This window comes from Narcine bancroftii, chromosome 7 (assembly GCF_036971445.1).
Source record: "Narcine bancroftii isolate sNarBan1 chromosome 7, sNarBan1.hap1, whole genome shotgun sequence".
In the NCBI taxonomy this organism is placed as follows: domain Eukaryota; kingdom Metazoa; phylum Chordata; class Chondrichthyes; order Torpediniformes; family Narcinidae; genus Narcine; species Narcine bancroftii.
The window spans coordinates 173,309,761-173,328,585 of record NC_091475.1 but is presented as its reverse complement, the minus strand read 5'-3'; the positions used below and the strand labels follow the sequence as shown (position 1 = coordinate 173,328,585).

At 40.4% G+C, this 18,825-nt stretch overlaps 1 protein-coding gene across 4 annotated transcripts in view; it reads left to right on the top strand.

Annotated features, from left to right (window-relative positions):
• xpo4 (exportin 4) overlaps positions 1 to 18,825 on the top strand; it is a 90,178-nt gene that overhangs the window by 48,269 nt on the left and 23,084 nt on the right. For all 4 annotated transcript variants that reach the window (XM_069891366.1, XM_069891365.1, XM_069891367.1 and 1 more), the window contains 2 exons: positions 15,851 to 15,993; positions 16,601 to 16,746. In XM_069891366.1, the coding sequence (XP_069747467.1) occupies positions 15,851 to 15,993; positions 16,601 to 16,746 (289 nt within the window). The remainder of the gene's footprint in view (positions 1 to 15,850; positions 15,994 to 16,600; positions 16,747 to 18,825) is intronic.

Below are 18,825 nucleotides of genomic sequence, written 5' to 3'. Positions count from 1 at the left end.
CCTTGTTGCCCTTTTTATATTTAAAAAAAAAAATCAGCACAACTTAAGTCACCCTCCAGTGTTCTGGCACTTCACCCAAGGCCAACGATTATGTAAATACCTCAGCAAGGGCATTGTAGTGGCTGCTTCAGCAGAGCTATGGAGTAAGGACATGTTCACACAGTGTGAGGGTGAACCAAAGAGTGTCCCTATGCTGGCCCGTCCACTTCTTGTGTCGTACCAGCCAGATTCCGGAAGTGACGTCATCACTTTGTGGCGTTACTCTCCGGCCAGTGAGGCGCTATATGGAAGTGGAAGGTGGCTTAGCCCTTACATGTTGCTAGGCACGGGTTCCTTCTTGGCAGTGAAGTGGAGCTCGTTCCATTTTGGACAGGCCACGTGTTGCAGCGATTTGGCCCATTTACTCGTGCAGTCACTCGGCCCGCTGCAGCATCTGCACTTTCTTCCCTAGGTTCCCACATGGTATAAGGATGGATCTTATCAGACCCTGGTGATTTATTCACAGTTTGCTCCAAGGCTGCCAAGTCCTCCTTCCTTGTACTTCCAACATGGTCCAGTACATAATATCTTATTTCCTTGATCTTCACAGTAAAGACTAATGAGAAAACATTCAAAATCTCACCCATCTCCCACGGTTCCACACAAAGATGGCCCTGTTGATCTTTAGTTGGCCAGTTCTCTCCCTAGCCACCCTTTTACTTACAGTTGTACTCATCAAGGGATTTGTTTGATCCAGGGTGCCTCCTTTTGCTGATCGGAGCCTCGATTTCCCTTCTCAAGTAGCGTTCCTTAAACTTCCCAGCCTTGCTTCACCCCAGTGGGGACATAAAGTGCCTCAACTTGTGGTATATTGCATTTCTGGCCTAATTGCTCCAAAAGGATGTTGCCAGGATTTGAGGAACTGAGCTACTGGGAAAGGTAAAACAGATTGGGACTTTATTCCCTGGAGCATAGAAGAATGAGAGCCCATGGTGCTACAGGAAAGATACCAGCATGGATAGAAGAGGGCTGGCCACCAGGAGGCCGAGAGTGGGGATAAAAGGGGCCTTTTCTGCTTGGCTACTAGTGACCAGTGGAGTTCCACAGGGGGCCACTTCTTTTAATGTTACATGTCAGTGATTTGGATGATGGATTAGATAACTTTGAGGCCAAGTTTGCGGACAATGCAAAGATCGGAGGAGGGGTAGGTAGTGCTGAGGCACCACTGAGTGCAGAAGGCGTTAGATAGGTTCAGGGTTTGGGCAAGGAAATGGCAGATGCAGTGCAGCTTAGAATTAGAAGGGGGTGTCTGATCAGCCACGTTGGTGGAAGGGATAAAGGCATAGACTATATTCTAAACAGGCATCAAGTTCAGAAATCAGAGGCCTAGAGAGACTTTGCAGTCCTCATCCAAGACTCCTGAAATGTCAACTTGCATGTTCAATTCATTTATCAAAGATTATACAAGTGCAACCCAATGAAACAGCGTTCTCCGGTCCCCAGTGCAACATACTGCAAAGATACGTACGGACAAAACACGCATAAAGACAAATGAGACATATGCTTAGTTCGTACACGCAAATATAAAAGTAAATCAATGTTATTGTTAAATAAATTAGGGCAGCACAATTAGTGGAGCGGTTAGCACAATGCTATGACAGCACCCGTGGTCCACTTTCAAATCTGCTGCTGTTTGTAAAGAGTTTGAACGTTCTTCCCATGTCTGCGTGAGTTTTCACCAGCTGTCGTAGGTTAATTGGCGGCACAGGCTCGTGGGCCAGAAGGACCTATTACCGTGCTGTATGACTAAATTAATATAAATTAATATAAATTAAAATAGTTGAGTCATGGAGGGCATTCTCACTGCCCGTGAAAAGAAGCTGTTTTTCTGTCTGGTTCTGGCTCTGATACCTCTGTATCTCTTCTTGATGGGAGTAGCTAGAAGATGCCGTGTGTGGGGCAGTCCTCATTGACTTTACAAGATCTCTTTAAACAACAAAACCAGAAAATCCAATCGATGGTGGGGGGGGGGGGGGTGGAGGGGGGTGGTGGGGGGGGGGAGGCTCCAGTAATCTTCTCTGCCGCTCTTATGGTCCTGTGGATTGACCTCCAATCTGATGCTGAACAGCTACTGTATGCTTTTCAGGACTAGGATGCTCTCGATAGAGCTCCTGTAGAAAGTTGACAGGATGGTGGTTGATGAGCCTTGCCTATATCAGTCTTCTCATCACCTCTTACAACCCACTACCATGGTATCATCAGGAAATTTGTAGATGGCACCTGCTGAAATTTTTCCATACCTTGATGAAGGGCTCAAGCCTGAAACGTTGGTTATGTACCTTTTACCTTTGCTATATAAAATACAGGTATGCACCGGTTAACGTCCATTCAGACAATGTCCGACCACATATATGTCTGTAGTCCCATAATTATTCTGTTACTGTGAGCAGGTCTGCAGCAATTTAGAAAAAGCGATCGCTAGCTATTGGAAATTGTATTCTGTATACTCAAATTGAACCGACTGCCCTGCTCTTCTCCCCACAGCCCTATATCAGTCCCAACTAATCACTGCCTCACGTTCTCCCCCCCCCACCCCCAGCCCTAGCCCTGTATCAATCCCCACAGCCACGTGTCGGTCCCCAGACTGATCCCACTGCCCCACTCTCTCCCTGCAGCCCTGTGTTAGTTCCCGCTCTCTCCCCTCATCCCTGTGTCGGTCCCCACACTGATTCCACTCTTTCCCCACAGCCCTAAGTCAGTCCCCACACTGATCCCTACTTATGAACAAAATGTTTACAGGTATACTGCAGTATCCCATATAGTTTTGATAAGTATATAATATAATGTTTGCACAATGACCACATTGCATAACAACCAATTTCACAGAAGGCATCTGGGCGTTAAATGGTGCATACCTGTACACTGTTTGACCTGCTGAGTTTCTCCAGCATTGCGTTTTTACTTCAACCACAGTGTCCGCAGACTTTTCATGTTCTACTTGTAGATGGTGTTGTTGTTGTACTGAACCCCATAATCATAGGTGTAAAGCGAATAGAGCAGAAGGCTAAGTGCATAGCCCCGTGATGCTCTGGTACTGATGGAGTTGTGGAGGAGATTCCTTACTGATTGGGATCAGGAGTTGAGGAAATCTAGGATCTGGAGTTTTGACGCAAAGGTCTTCAGGTTTTCTGATCAGTTTTGAGGGAATGATGGTGTGAATGCCAAACTTGTCAATGAAGAGCATCCTGATGTTTGTGTCTTTGCTGTGCAAGTGTTCCAGTGTTTTCAGTAGAGCCAGTGAAATGACATCTGCTGTAGACCTGTTGCTGAGGTAGGCAAATTGGAATGGATCCATGTCACCTCTCAGACAGGAACTGATATGCTTCAACACTAATGTCTAAGAACAGTTAATCCCTGTGGATGTGAGTGCCACTGGTTGTTAGTCATTTAGGCTTGTTTGAAACAGGTGGGTACCACACCCTCCCTGCCGGAGTGAAATTTTGAAAATATCCATGAATACATTTGGACAGCACAAGTTTTCAGTACTTAGCTGGGTAAACCGTCTGGACAGGATGCTTTCTCCGGATTCACTCTCCTGAAGCCTGCATGTCATCCTTGTTTACTGACCGTAGAAGATCATCAGGGAAGTGAAGGTGCCTTTTTTGTGGTCAAATCAGGTGAAGAAGGCATTGAGTTAATCTGGGAGTGAAGTTTTGATGTCTCTTGCTGCATCAGATTTGGTTTTGAAGCAGGTTATGTCATTTAGGCTTAGCCACACCTGTCAAGTATTCTTAGTTTTTTCCATTCTTGTCTGGAATCTCACTTTGCCAGGGAGATGGTTTTTCATAGGTTGTCTTGATCTGGATCTTTAGACTTAAATGTGTGTGAGTTGGCTCTCAGCAGGTTCTAGATTTCATTGCTCATCCACGGCTTCTGATTGGGGAAAACCCTGAACAATTTGGTGGGGACACATTCATCCACAGCTGTTTTGATATCTGTGTAATCTGCATTGGGAGAGATATAAACTAGTGAGAATCACTGGTGAGAAATCTCCGGGTACGTACTGTAGAAGGGTCTGCATTTAATTGAGATTTGCTCTAAGGCAGTGGAGCAGGAGGTCAACATGACCCAAATGTCCTTGCACCATCTGGTATTTACTAGAAAGCACATACAGCCACTTCTCTCTTTGCTAGAATCAGAGTTCTGATCCAGTCTGAATGGTGAACCCCTCTGATTGGATTGCGGCATCCAGTGTGTTCTCTGTTAGCAGTTCTCCACCGAGATTTGTCTCACCTGTCTCTGTTAAGCAGTTTTATTTTCTAATGATTGAACATTCAGCAGTCGTATGAATGGTATATAAATTCCATCATATACTTCAAAAGGAACTCAGAGGACCCATAAACCCAGCAGCAAAAGATATTCACCAAGACAAATGGTTACTTAAACAAAAGTTGCCTTTAATTATTTTTAAACATGAAAACAGAATCACACTTTAACATCACGATTGTCTTAACTAACCTAATTTAACCCCTTTCTAATTCTAAGTGCATGTGTATGTAATGTGTGTATAAGTTCAGAAAAGTTCTTTGGTTCACAGTCCAATCTCACTTCTCATTCCTCCAAGTTCACTGGTTGCAGGCAGTTCTTAGACTATGCACAGAATTTAACTAAAAGTTCACCAGGCTTTGGTGCTTGAAAGGTAAATGGTTACCGCTCAGGAAGGTTCTTGTCGGTTTTCAGAGAGATTTGTTGTTCCAGAATATCCACAACTGATTCCTTTTTTAATCAGCCACTCCAGTGTCTTGCTGATGAAACTTATCCCCTTTGGGGTTCTCCAGATGATAACCTCTTTCTTTCAGGTCACCACAAGTGCTTTTTTTTGTTTCTCTTATTTCAAGTGAAACATTAGACAGCCAGTCCTCTCCTCTTGCATGAAGCTCAAGGGCTTTGACCAGGCTGAACTAAGAACCCGGCCAGTCCCAGCTGCTGTTGTTGACTATAACACTGTAGAAATTATCTCTCTCTTTCTCTCTCTCCCTCTCCCTCTCCCTCTCCCTCTCTCTCTCTCTCTCTCTCTCTCTCTCTCTGTGAGAGAAAGCCTGCTTGACTCTCTCTGCTTGAAAAACCACATGACCCTCTTAGAACAGCTCCAGGCAATCTGTGGCTCCAACAAGATCTTTCTTCTGTTGCCTTTTTGTGAACAACAGTCCATTAGTGAAGTCTCTTTGGCACTCTCTAAAGCTCTTGCAAAGGCTGTGGGGCCGGTATGTCTAGCATTAGCAGAGCTCCAGTATTTCAAATAAGATCTGTTTTTAAAGTGTTTGCATGTGACCTACTCTTAACAAACCTTTCCCAATTTATCTCTCAAAACATAACTATATACTCTGTCACAGGACAATCTTCCCATTACCAATCTCTGAGAATTTGCTGTGTACCCTCCTCCAGTCTTAATTGCTCTCTCCTTTCTACAAGTATGGTGGGTGGGGAGCGGGTAATGAAGGGGAGGGTGGAAGGTATGGTTCTATCTAATTTGAAGTTATGATGCTGCTGCTTTTAATAATATCCACTTAATTTTTAGTTCTCCTAAGAGAATTTTGAAATCGTCATGAAGTTGTACAGAATCGAAACTTCAGCCCACTGCAACTATGCCAACTATCTTGCTGACCTATACCAATCCCACTGAGAGTCGTACTGTTATAGATTTGCTTTCTGCTCATATTCCCAAGCATTTCCTCTCCACATACTTTTCCAAATGTCTTTTGAGTGATGCTGTTGTATCCATCTCTACCACTTCCTATGGCAGCTTGTTCTATTTACTGGCCATCCTCTTTGTGGGAAAATGTGCCCCTCTGATAAACTTTTTAACTGTTCCCCATCTCACCTTAAATCTACGCCCCCTAATTTTAGACTCCTCTATCCTGGAAAAAGAAATTATGACTCTTTATCTCATCTCCACCTCTCATGATTTTATATACCTCTATAAGGTCACCTCTCAGCCTCCTGTGTTTCAGGAAAAAAAAACCTATCCAAACTCTCCTTGTCCCACAAGTCCACCAGACCTGGTAACATCATGTGAATCTTTTCTGCACTCTTTCTAGCTTAATGGCATCCTTCCAATAGCTGGATTACCAGAACTGTATCCGGTGTACCAAATGTGGCCTCACCAATATCTTGTACGCTTGTAACACTGCTCCTGTCTCTTGTACTCAATTCTTCTACCAATGAAGGCAAGCATGTCTGCTTCCTTCTTTACCACTCAGTCTATATGTGACACCACTTTCAGAGAGCAATATACTTGCACCCCAAGTATTTCTGTTCAGTAACATCCTTCTTTCTGATTTGTGTTTCCCAGTTAAACCTTGGACAACATTTTACACTACCCTTCATTCAGAATCATTAGTTGTTTTACAACAGCATTACAGTGCAAACCTTACAAAAAGAAATTAAAATAGTACATAAAAAGCCAAGAGAGGCAGTGTCTTTGATTCATTGATCATTCAGGAATCTGATGGCAGCAGGGAAGAAGCTGTCCTTGTGCCACTGAGTGCTCGTCTTTAGGCTCCTGTACTTTTATTCTGATGGTAGAGGAGGGAAGAGGGCATGGCCTGGGAAGTGGGGGTCCTTGAGGCTAGAGGCTGCTTTCTTAAGACATCGCCTCTTGTAGATGCCCTTGATGGAGTGAAGTCTGGTGACCATGATGTCACAGGCCAAGTTTGGTGACAAAAGTAATATCCTCAAACATTTCACAAAGTATAGCCACTCATGAACCATCTTCATGATTGTATCGACATGGAGGCTCCAAGACGGATCCTTAGAATTTGAAGTTCTTGATCCTCTGCACTACTGAGCCCTTAATGAGGACTGGATAATGTTCTTCTAACTTCCTCCTGAAGTCCACAATCATCTCCTTGGTTGTTGGTGTAATACCACTCAATGAGTGGTTCTTGTATGCTTTCTTTTTGTAGTTCTGCCGACAACTATGGAGTCATCTGCAAATTTGTAGATAGCATTGAAATTGTGCCTGGCCACATAGTCTTAGGTGTATAGTGAGTAGAGCAGTGGGCTAAGCATGCATTTGAGGTACCTTAGGCGGCCTTCACTGCCCATTACAACTGCAATACCTTTACTGTTTTCTGTTAATTGAATATGACAAGGCATATTGAGACTTTTCAGAAATCCAAAGTGTTTGAATGATAAAGCTTCATTAATATATGCGTAAAGTACAAATGTGGGGAAGTTATAGTTAATATTGATAAATATCTTGGGTATTATCTCCAATTCTTGTTCTTTATACTTTGGAAAGGATGCAAAGGCCTTCAGAAAGTCCAATGAATATTCAAAAGAATTATACCAAGTATGTAGATGAAATTAAGATGAGGTTGTTCTCAAAGCAATGCAAGTCCAAGAGAGATTTTAGTAGGTGTTTGAACCCTATCTGTTGGCCTGAGATTTGCTCAGTATACAGTTCCTGCATACTTGCATTTATCTCAGCCAGGTCCATAGGATGACTAGGCTGAGTGTAGTGTATGTTGTGTGGAAAGGTTTGAGAGCTGCCAATGGTGAGGGTCAAAGCAATGGCAAACCTCGAGGTTTTCATAATTTTTGTGTCTTTGCCTTACAGAGATTTTAAAATATTTTTTATTTATCTTAAATAAACATGAAAACTTAGAAATAATAATAAAGGCAAAGCATTTAATAACTCTTAAATCTGTTTGCCACAATTCGAGTGCATCAGGTCAGACCTACCACAGGATCAGTGCACTTTCAAGCTTTGCTGAGCTTGCTGGGAGTCTGGAGTTTCAGTTTGAATGCTTAAGGTGACCAACTATAGCCAGCATAATTTGGCCCAATTTATTTTACTATGGCATTTGCACTATCCCCTTCTGTCATGACTGTTGATGTGAAGTATTCACTTCGTACCTCAAATTCCAAACTAAACCTGCTGGAATAACTCAGTGGGTCAAGCAATATTAGTGGGAGAAAAAAAATGACCAACAGGGTGTAATGATAAAGGTAAAATATGACATCCAGACAAAGGGAGAAACAAATGGGTCTGGAGGGGGAAGATGAGCCATACTGAGGGGAGTGGGTGCCACTACTGGAATCTGATCAGTTGAGAAGATGAGAGTGGTGGGGTTAAGAGATGAGATGGAACTGAAGAGGGTGGGAGAGAAAAGAAGAACTAAATAATCCAATGGAGGGAACCAAAGAGGAGAGGATGAGAATGGGTGGGGTGGTTGAAAAGGGGAAAGTGAAGAAGAGAGGGGGAGCACATTACATGAAATTAGAAAACTGCTTTGGGAATCATTATGGCAGTAAAGAAGACCCAGGAACGATGGAGGAATGGGGAAGTGGAGTTAAAATGGCATGTGACCAGGAGCTCGGTATGGTCATTGCAGACAGTGTAAATGCTCTGTAAAATGGTCCCCAAGTCTGTTTGGTCTCTCTTATGTAGAGGAGAATACATTGGGAGCACAGAATGCAGTAGAGTTGGTTAATGTGCCTCACATGGAAGAAGATGCAAGAGCAAGTGTTGTACTTTCTGAAATGTGGGAGCAGAGCTGTCGAAGTAATGGTGTGCAAGGTATCTCGGATGTGGATGGGAAGGGGCTGGATCAAGGGGGACAAATGGAGTCGAGTTATGATGATACCAAAGGGGACAAAATTGGTTACCTTTTACTCGCTATGGATGCTGTGTGAACTACTGAGTGTCTCCAGCACTTTTGTCTTCTGCAAAAGGGGAACATACTGGAGATATTAGAGAGGTGGGTGAGGATGGACAAGGGAATCACAGAGATAGCAATCACTGTGGAAGACTAAAAGGGGTTGATGTGTATGGTGCTGGGGTCAGGTTGCAGCTGGTGGAAATATGGCAGACAAAGTCGTCATTTGTATTACCCAGCACCCCTTACAATATGGGAAAAACAAAAGAAAGTCCCTTCAGAGTCCCTGAATGTCTGTAAATTTGCCTCCAGTACACCCACAGCCTCTGCAGCAGTACAGATTCCTGTTCAATTCATCGGCAACCTGAGCCACAAATCAAACCTCCGACAAGATCAGAAAGCCTTCAGGAGCCCTTCTTGCCCTCAACTCTCTCTCAAGTCCTGGCTCTGATGCCTGATTCCCATGAGCCAGTGTCCAGCAGCCACCAGCCCTTAATGATACAGGTAAAATATGACATCCAGACAAAGGGAGAAACAAATGGGCCTGGAGGGGGAAGATGAGCCATACTGAGGGGAGTGGGTGCCACTACTGGAATCTGATCAGTTGAGAAGATGATAGTGTTGGGGTTAAGAGATGAGATGGAACTGAAGAGGGTGGGAGAGAAAAGAAGAACTAAATAATCCAATGGAGGGATGCTCCCAAGAGTCTGCATCCCACCATGGCTGTTGCTGAGTACAGGCACTGCCATCTTGGGCATAGACCTCATGGTTGCAGGATTTACTTATAAACTGCTCCTGTTTAAAGCCTGTAGGTTGCTGTCTACATTCAGACCAGGTGGTTGAAACCTTGAGGGCAGTGCAGTGTCTCCATTCACTTGGGTCCACTCTAGTGGCAGCACTGGTGTTACAACAGCTCGGGCAGCGCCACCATTTTTTTTAAAAGAGCCCAGAAAAGAACAGCACAGTATCATTCTTCATAATCATAAGTAAAACACAAAAGTCTTCAGTCACTGTGGTTGAAGTAAAAACACAATGCTGGAGAAACTCAACAGGGCAAACAGTGTTGTTTATATAACAAAGATGAAAATACATAATCGATGTTTCAGACTTGACCCCTTCATCAAATGTTGGAAGGCATCAGAATAAAAAGATATGGGGGGGGAGGTGTGGGGGAGGAGCATAGTCTCAAAGGCAGGAGGTAATAGGTGGAGAAGGGAGGAGGGAACAGCAAAGGGAGGAGGGATGGCTCGGTAAATTGAGAGGGAAGAGGGTGGAGAGCTGAGGGAAAGACAGGTAAAGGAAGGAAATGAGAGCAGGTTAGCAGAACCACAAAGGTTGATGTTAATGCCATCTGGCTGAAGAGTGTCCAGATGGAAAATCAGGTGGTGTTCCTCCAATTTATGGGTGGTCTTGGTGGGATATTACACGAGGCCATAAACTGACATGTGAATATGGGAGTGGGATGCAGAACTGAAATGGTTGGCCACTGGGAGGTGTGGACAGAGTGAAGGTGTGAGTGAAGTGATTTTCCAATCTGCGGTCAGTCTCTCTGATGTAGAGAAGGTCACAAAGCGAGCACTGGATGCAATAAATCAATCAAGTGGATACACAAGTGAAGTGTTGCTTCACTTGAAAGACCTGTTTGGGGCCCCAGACCATGGTGAGGAAGGAGGTGTGCGCACAAGTGTGGCACCTCCTGTGGCTACAGGGGAAGGTGCTGAGGAAATGATTGGTGGGGAGGGAGCAGTTCCTAAGTAAAGTAGAGAGTGGAGTAGATGGGAAGATGTATTTGGTAGTGGGATCCTGTTGTAAGTGCCAAAAATTCCAAAGGATAATGTTTTGGATGCGGAGGCTGATGGGGTGTAGGTGTTTGTTGCTTATGGGGGCAGGAAATGGAGGTGATGTGGGTGAGGGCTGAGTTGATGGTGGTTGAGGTAAAGTCACATTTGTGGAAGAAGGCAGACATTTCAAAAGATCTGGACTGGAAGATTTCCACAGGGGAAGTTGGGGGGGGGGTCCTTGGTTTCTTTTTCTTTTCATTATTTTCTTATTTTGGTGTTGATTTTACAAATCTTTAAAAGGTTATGTGCAGTATATTCAGCTTTACATTCTTGCTGAGTCATTTATTAAATCTGTCAATGTGGTGCATCTGGTGAGCAATGACAGGATGAGTCCAAATCAGCATGAATTTACAAAAGCTTGATAAAGCTAGAATATTTTGAAGTTGTAACCAGTAGAGTGGACAGAAGTGAACCAGTTGATGTGTTGTATTTGGACTTTCAACGCTTTTGATAGGTCCCACACAAGAGATTGGTGTGCAAAATGAAGAACATGGTATCTCTTATCATGGTAACATTGGTAATGTACTGACATGGATAGAAAACTGTGGCAAGCAGGAAGCAGAAAATGAAAATAAATGGGTTCTTTTCAGATTGGCAGGCAGTCTCTAGTGGGGTACCACATGGATCAGTGTCTGTACCCAAGCTATTTACAAAATATATATATATATATATGATGTAGATGAATGAAAAAAATCTCAGGGTTGTATGTGATGCCCTGTATGTACTCTGACAATGAATCTGAAATCTGAAGGAGTTGTATGTAACATCTTTAAATTTGGAGATGACACTAAACTAGGTGTCAGTGCAAGTTGAGAGGAAGATTCCAAGAGCCTGCAGTGTGATGTCAGAATATTAAATGCATGGCAGATGCAGTATAATGTAGATAAACATGAGGTTATCTGCTTTGGTGGCAATATTGGGAAGGCAACTTTTTTTAAAAATACTTTATTTATACATTTTTATATCACAATAATAGTTATATTCAATCTTAGAAATTGTTTCAAAAAATTATACATGTGGTATATATCATCCCACCCTCTCACTTTCCATCCCCTACTCTGAAAAAGAAAAGAAGAAATAAAAACTGGAGAGTGCCAAGAAAATAAAACATTTATACAATAAAAATCTATTGAGGTCTTCAGAGAGCCTGTCAAACATACAAACCAAAATTTTGTAAATGTGGGTTCCATATTTTCCAAAAAAAAACAATATTTGTCTTGGAGTTCATAAGTAATCTTCTCTAATGGTATATAACTACAAAGTTCTGCATGCCATCATTCCATACTTAAGTCTCTTTCTGATTTCTATGATTTTGCTATATATTTCCTTGAAACTGCTAAAGTAATTAATACAAATTTAATTTGATAGATATTTAATTTTAATTTTGGCCTTGTACCCTTAGTATTACTCAATAAAAATAACATCGGATCCTGTGGGAATTTGACCCGTGTAATTCATTCCAAAAAATTATCTACTCCTATCCAAAATTATCTAACTTGCCAAGTTGAATGCAAAAACAGTTCCAATCTCAGATCTACGCCTAAAAAAGCATACATCTGATATGGCAGGATTTAATCTATTTAATTTTTTGGAGTTAAATATAAGTGATGTAAAAAAAATTATATTGAACTAACCTATATCTTAAGTTTAGTCATATTGTTCTTGCGTAACTTGATCCTTTTCACTTAATTGTGTATTTAAATCATTTTCCCATCTTAATCTTGATTTATGCACCCCAGTTTTTGGGGCCTTAGTTTGAAGTAAATTATACATTACTGAAATAAATTTATTTACAAATTACAGGTATTACAAATCAGTAATTCTAATTCACTTTGATTAGGACCTATTTTGCCAGATGAAAAAGCTTTAACTTGATAGTAACAAAATATTGTTAGATCCATTAAGTTTTTCCCTCAATCTTTCAAATGTTATAAATCTCCCATCCTCAAAACAATCCTGAAGGCATCTTTTCTGAATGGGGAGAAATTTGGGAAAGGCAAGGTGCAATAAGACCTTGTGTCATGGTGGGTCAGTTATTGATGCAGGTACAGCGACTGGAGAAGAAACAAGTGCAATAAAGGCCAACATGCCAAGAAGCAGGGAAGACTTACAGCATTTGTATAGGGGGAAGGACATTCTTGCTTTTGAGGGACTGAGATGAGAAAAAAACTTCTTCACTCAGAGACTCGTGAACTTGTGGAACTCCCTACCACAGAATGTTATTGAGGCCAGTTCATCAGACGTATTCAAAAGTTAGATGGCATTGACACTCTTCACTAAAGGGATCAAGGGGTATGGAGAGAAATTAGGATACTAAGTATACTCAGCCATCATCTTATTGAATTTATAGAAAATACCTGAGGTTATTTGTTTAAGCTGAATGGATAAAAATTTAGGGGAGATGTTAGAAGTAAGATTTTTTTTTACTCAAGAGTAGTAGCTGCCTGGAATACATTACTGGGAGTAGTGGTGGAGGCTGGTACAAGAGGGACATTCAAAAGACTCCTAAGATAGGCACATGGATGTCAGGAAAAATAGGGAATTATGGGTGTGTGGAGGAGAAAATTTAGGTAGTTGTGGTGTAGGGTTAAATAGATCAGCAGGCATTGTGGACTGAAGGGCCTGTACTATGCTGTAGTTGTCTATCTTCTATGAATGGTGGAGGTAACTCAAAGGACTGAATGGGCCTCTGCTCCCGTTTCTCTTAAACATGTTCAGTAGAATGCTTTTTAATGTAAATACAGTTGTGTAATGCCATATTCTGAAGTAACAACTGAAGAAGACTGTTGCCAATATGATTTTAGTTGGATATTTAATTTATTAAAACAAGGGATTCTTTTAAGAGAGGTTTTAAATCCTGGCCAATCTATCCTAGGTACCAGAAGGTCTAGGTCACTTCTGAGTTGCATGTTATTTTGTGCACATAGGTATTCACTGGGATGGATTACTTGGATTCCTTGCCTGTGTGAAGGTGATCTTGGCATATATTAAACAAAAAAGCAGTCCATCCTCTTGAACTATGAATTTTTGTGGGTTTTAGTTCAATATGTACAAAAATTAAAATGGGAACAAATCTGCGATTAAATTACACACCAGGTTCCTCATGTTGAAACTGTATTGATCATGTATTAAATTGTTTCAGTATTTACTTATGCATTTATTCAATTTAATTCAAGCTGTTATAAGTGTTTAATACTCTTCACTATGTTATATAAACTGCCTCTCGCCTCTTCAAAGGTGCCTGGCTATCATCATCGAGTCCACCGCTCATGTTATATTTAAACTGTCTCTGCCAACTGATTTCAGTGTCTAGCCCCATGATCTACAGGCATTTACATGAAACTGAAGATTGTTGGCTGTGATCTTTCTTGCTATGTAGTGTAATGAAAGGTATGCCTACACAAAGTGCCCTTCTTGAGAGATCCAGAATATTCAGATCTGTGGTTTGAACAGGAGTCTGTTATGTTTTTTACACTGCAATTGTAGTATTACCATTATGAGGTGCCTCCCCAATGCCAGCATTAGTTGTTCACATGGGAATGACCAAAACCTGCAAATTTCTGTTTCAGTCCATCATTTTAAACTGCATACAGGCATTCTGCAAACAAAAGGGGTGAGACGTGTAACTTAACAGCATCAGTGTCTGCATCTAATGTCATGTATAACATATTTGATGACATGTTAGACATACTTGTTTTTCCCAAAAAGTGGCTCAAAAATATTCCCCAGTTTTATATGCCAGGTTGAAATTAGGGAGAGAGCGTGGGGGAAAACGCACACAATTTAATAAGACCTTAGTTCACAATGTATAAGAGAGCATGGGAAAAAAGTGCACAATTTAATAAAATCTACGTGCACAATGTATAAAGGAGCATGGGAAAATACACCTTGGGTTTAGGGTTAGGTGTTGATTTCAGGTTAAGTGTTGGGTTCAGGTTAGAGTTAGGTGTAGGGTTAGGCTTGGAGTTCAGGTTAGGGTCAGGTTCTGGTTAGGTATAGGGTTTCAGGTTAGGGTTGGGTTAGGCTTAGAGGCCAACAGCAACAGAAAGAAGGCAGGCGTTCTGGGAAAATGACAAGGGGGTCGAGGAGGAAGAAAGTTGGAACTGGAATAGCACCCACATTCCGGTTCTGAGCTTTTTAACACAGCATGCTTTCCAGGAAAATGGTAATAATTTCACGGAAAGCAGCGGCTGTGTTTTTGAAAAAAAAACACATGGCTGCCCAAATGTGGCGAATCTACGGATATTCAATTACTATTTTACTTCCCTTTTTTTAATGTTGTATGGGATGTCGGGCAGCTCTAATGGCGACTCTGTATACCTTATGGTAGGCAGAACACTATTTTATGTCATATTGTATGTACTGTGCTGTTAGATGACAATAAAGGAATCTAGAATTATCATTTGCATTTTGAAAATTAATATCTTTCAAGCAAAATGCGCTGTTAACTTTATAAAATGTGGTGCCAATGAGGCATATCACTTTTGTAAAAAAGCAACAATTGTGTCGGCTTTGTGATGTTTTTGATTTGCTTTCATTAGACCAAAATAAATAGAGTCTTAATTTTAACTGAAACTTAAATGAAATAATGGTTACTTTTTGGTCCAGCTAAGTAGCTGGATTTTGCAGATGTAAAATACTCAGATCTTTAAAAGACAAAATTTTCACTTGTGTATTTGTACATCGTGTACACATCAGTGTATATTGCAGACTCATATTGATGGTAGCTGGGGAGGAGGGTTTCAGATAATGAAAACTACTAATCTATTAACCAGATTTAAGATAGCAATAACTTCTTTTGTGTATTAGCATTTTTATATAATAAACTACACCTGGTTGGTAGACTTGTGTGTTGGTCACAATCGATTTTTGCAGAACTGTGCTCAAATGCAATATCTTGGTTTTAATTTTTTTTAAAAGTGAATAAAAATTTTAATTCACACTGAACTTCATTTGTTTCCTCGCTATAAATAGAAAAATAAATGTATGCACTACAATTTGTGAAGGATGTTTCAACCTATGGCATGTAAATCATTGAATATGATATTGTGGTTGTATTCTCATATTTTTAATAACATTATTCTGGAAAATTGCTGATGAACCGAATAGGGGGAAAAAAGGGGAAAGGGTATAAATCTCCTTGGCACTTTCTCTACCCCATTGAGCAAACTAATTTAAAAATAACATTTATTGAAAGTAGATTAACCTGTGAGTTGCATGAAAAGGGTTAAGAGACAAAGTAACTGGTTAAGTTGTACAATAAAATTTGTTTCCACTTGACATTTTAATTGCAGCATGTTAGGGAAACTATTCACATCTTGTGCTCTGTTATATTTAATTTCAAATATAGCTTCTGTTTTTATACAGACTACCAATGGTGTAGCAACACGTGAAGAAGAAGAAATCAGTGAAGTACAGGAAGATGATCGAGAGATGTTTTCAGACCAGTTAGCTGGTATAGGTATGCTAGGAAGAATAGCAGCAGATCACTGTATTCCTTTGCTTATCAGGTGGGTACTTTTTGCACAAAAAAAAATTAAACACTTTTCACCATCCAGAAGCTGTAAATTAATATGGCACCACCATAATGCTGCCAAATATCCAACTCCTGCTTTTGTTTTTTTTAGCGTTATGTTTATGTATCATGTGCAAACAGCCAAATTTTAGTTTAATTTGGGCATCATGTTCACTGCAGATGCATGGTCCTGTTCCTGTGCTGTACTGCTCCATATTCTATAATTTCTGTTTATCCTGTTCATTAGAGCAAATTATAATTAGGATCGTTAAATTATAAAATTCTTATGCATCTGTTAACAGAGATGAAGAGATTTTATTAATTTTTGGTCCAATTTGTCGTATTTTATCCTAACTCACAAGTCTCTTGCTTATACACACTTTCCTTCGAACTCTGATCCAGTATTTCATAAGTCTCCCATTTATCCACCTTTTGAGTGTTTCAACAGCCACCTGGGTTATGGAATTTTGATAACATCCTACAGTTTGCCTCTCTTCCCTGGTTATTGCATTTACTTAGATCATCACTTATTTTCAATGTGCACAATTTTGGTGATTATGTGTTGAAGCTTATTATTTAATTGAATAATTTTTTTGGTTCAGTTTGTTAGAAGATAGAGTTACAAGACTTCATGGTCAGTTACAAAGGCAACAGCAACAGTTCCTTTCATCACCAGGACCAGCATCATTGGATAATAAAGTACTAGATGATTTGTATGAGGATATTCATTGGCTAATATTAGTCACAGGTATGTTCATTGCTAATTGAATTATTTCTTAGTGCAGTGGTTCCCAACCTTTTTCTTTCCACTCACATACCACATTATGTATTCCCTATTCCATAGGTGCTCTGTGATTAGTAAGGGATTGCTTAAGGTGGTATGTGGGTGGAAAGAAAAAGGTTGAAAATCACTGTTTTAATTGTACCTAATTGACACGTTATGTGCATGGTTTCACAACTCCAAAGGAAATGGGCCAATGACAATTTGTCTTGAGCAAAATATTTCAGTAACAATTGGGTCTAGAGCAGTGATTCTCAACCTTCCCTTCCCACTCACATACCACCTGAGGCAATCCCTTACTAATCACAGAGCACCGATAGGATTGGGATTACTTAAAGTGGTATGTGAGTGGAAAGAAAAAGGTTGGGAACCACTGTCTGAGTGGATATTAGATTTTAATTATTGTAAACAATATATATCACAAATGGATTAACAATAAATTGTTTTGAAAGAACACAAACAAATTTACTGGTTTTCTTTTAAACTGAGTCTTACCAATGGCTCTTTCAGACTAAGTGTGATGATCCCACATTTCCAAAAAGTTAATTTTGATGTTGCCTAGAGCAGAAAGCTAAGGAAGAATGATGATCAGTAGAGATTTAAGGTGATTATAGTGTGAAAAAGTTGCCTTCTGTGAGCATTATTAGGAAGAAATTCAAAAGTAATGTTTGTGGAAAATAGTTTAAAAAAAAAACTGAGCATAGATTTAAAGTTGAGTGAAACACAAAAGACTGCAGACTCTGCTATTGTAGTAAAAACACAGAAATGCTGGAGGAACTCGGCAGGATTTAGAGTTCCCATGAATATCAGAGGGAAATGTATTTTATTGAGGTGAAAATGGGCATGGAAAGGCAAGGGACAAAGCTGCTTGAAACTCTGTACTGATCATTGGTAGCATAAATTATGCTACCAATATAGTGAAATATTTTGAAATAAATAGATTTAATTCTCTGCACTTAATATAGTTTCTGGGTCATTCAAGGCCTTTACTTGACCTTTTTTCCATCTATCTGCTGCTCCTTAGCAGATTATTTACGTCTGCAATACACTTCTTTTGTTCCTACTGTCTCTAAATTGTCAGACCCAATCTGAATCAGCAGAATTTCTTATAATTGAATATCAGAAAAACTAAAGCCGTTGTTTCTGATCCGCTCTAAAAGCTCTGCCCGCTTGTTACCTTCTCACTGGCATCTTTTTGAAACTGAACCAGATGTGTTCATGTATGTCATATTTGCCCCAGAGATTAGGTTCATTTCATGTATCCATGCTTTCACCTATTCTGCCTACATCACCCTATCCTGTACCTGCTATCAACTTTTGAAGCCCTCATTTGTGCATTTTAACGTCTTGCTTTTGCTGTCCTTGATACGTTTTAGGTTAATGGTTTTCAGACATTTTCTTCCATTCGCATACCACCATAAGTAATCACTATGCCATAGGTGCTCTATGATTAGTAAGGGATTACTTAAGGTGGTATGTGAGTGGAAAGAAAATGTTTGAAAACCACTATTTTAGGTCATTCATTATTTGATCCCACCCAATACCTTTCATGAATTCATTTTTGCACTCAATACTCTATGCTGATCTTCTGGTTTAAAAAAAAATTCTCATCCTGGTTTTCAATTTAGTCATAATCTCTCTTTAAAATTAAAGAGGGGGTGAGTGGGTCAGGTGGCGATGTCCTCCTTCAATTCTGAGGAATGTTCCAGTGATTGTCAATGCTGTGGTCACAGACTCAGCTGTACCTCACACCTCAAAAATTACATAAACCAAAGGCAGAAATTTTGGAAATGTGCTTTAGGTGTGGTGTGGAGATTGGAGCTTTTGTCCATAATCTCTCCCTTTGTACTTCTATAATTAATTCCTGCTTTATATACAAGATCTTTTGGTCTTTGTCCAAATCTGGACTCTTGTTCAGTCTTGCACTTCCTCACTATAGGATTGATTGTTGGGCCCTTTTATGCTTCCTTTCCTGGGTATTTTGGCTCTTCAGGTATTTCTTCTTTCATACCATTTTGACCATGTTTTTTGTCAATTGCCTTTGAT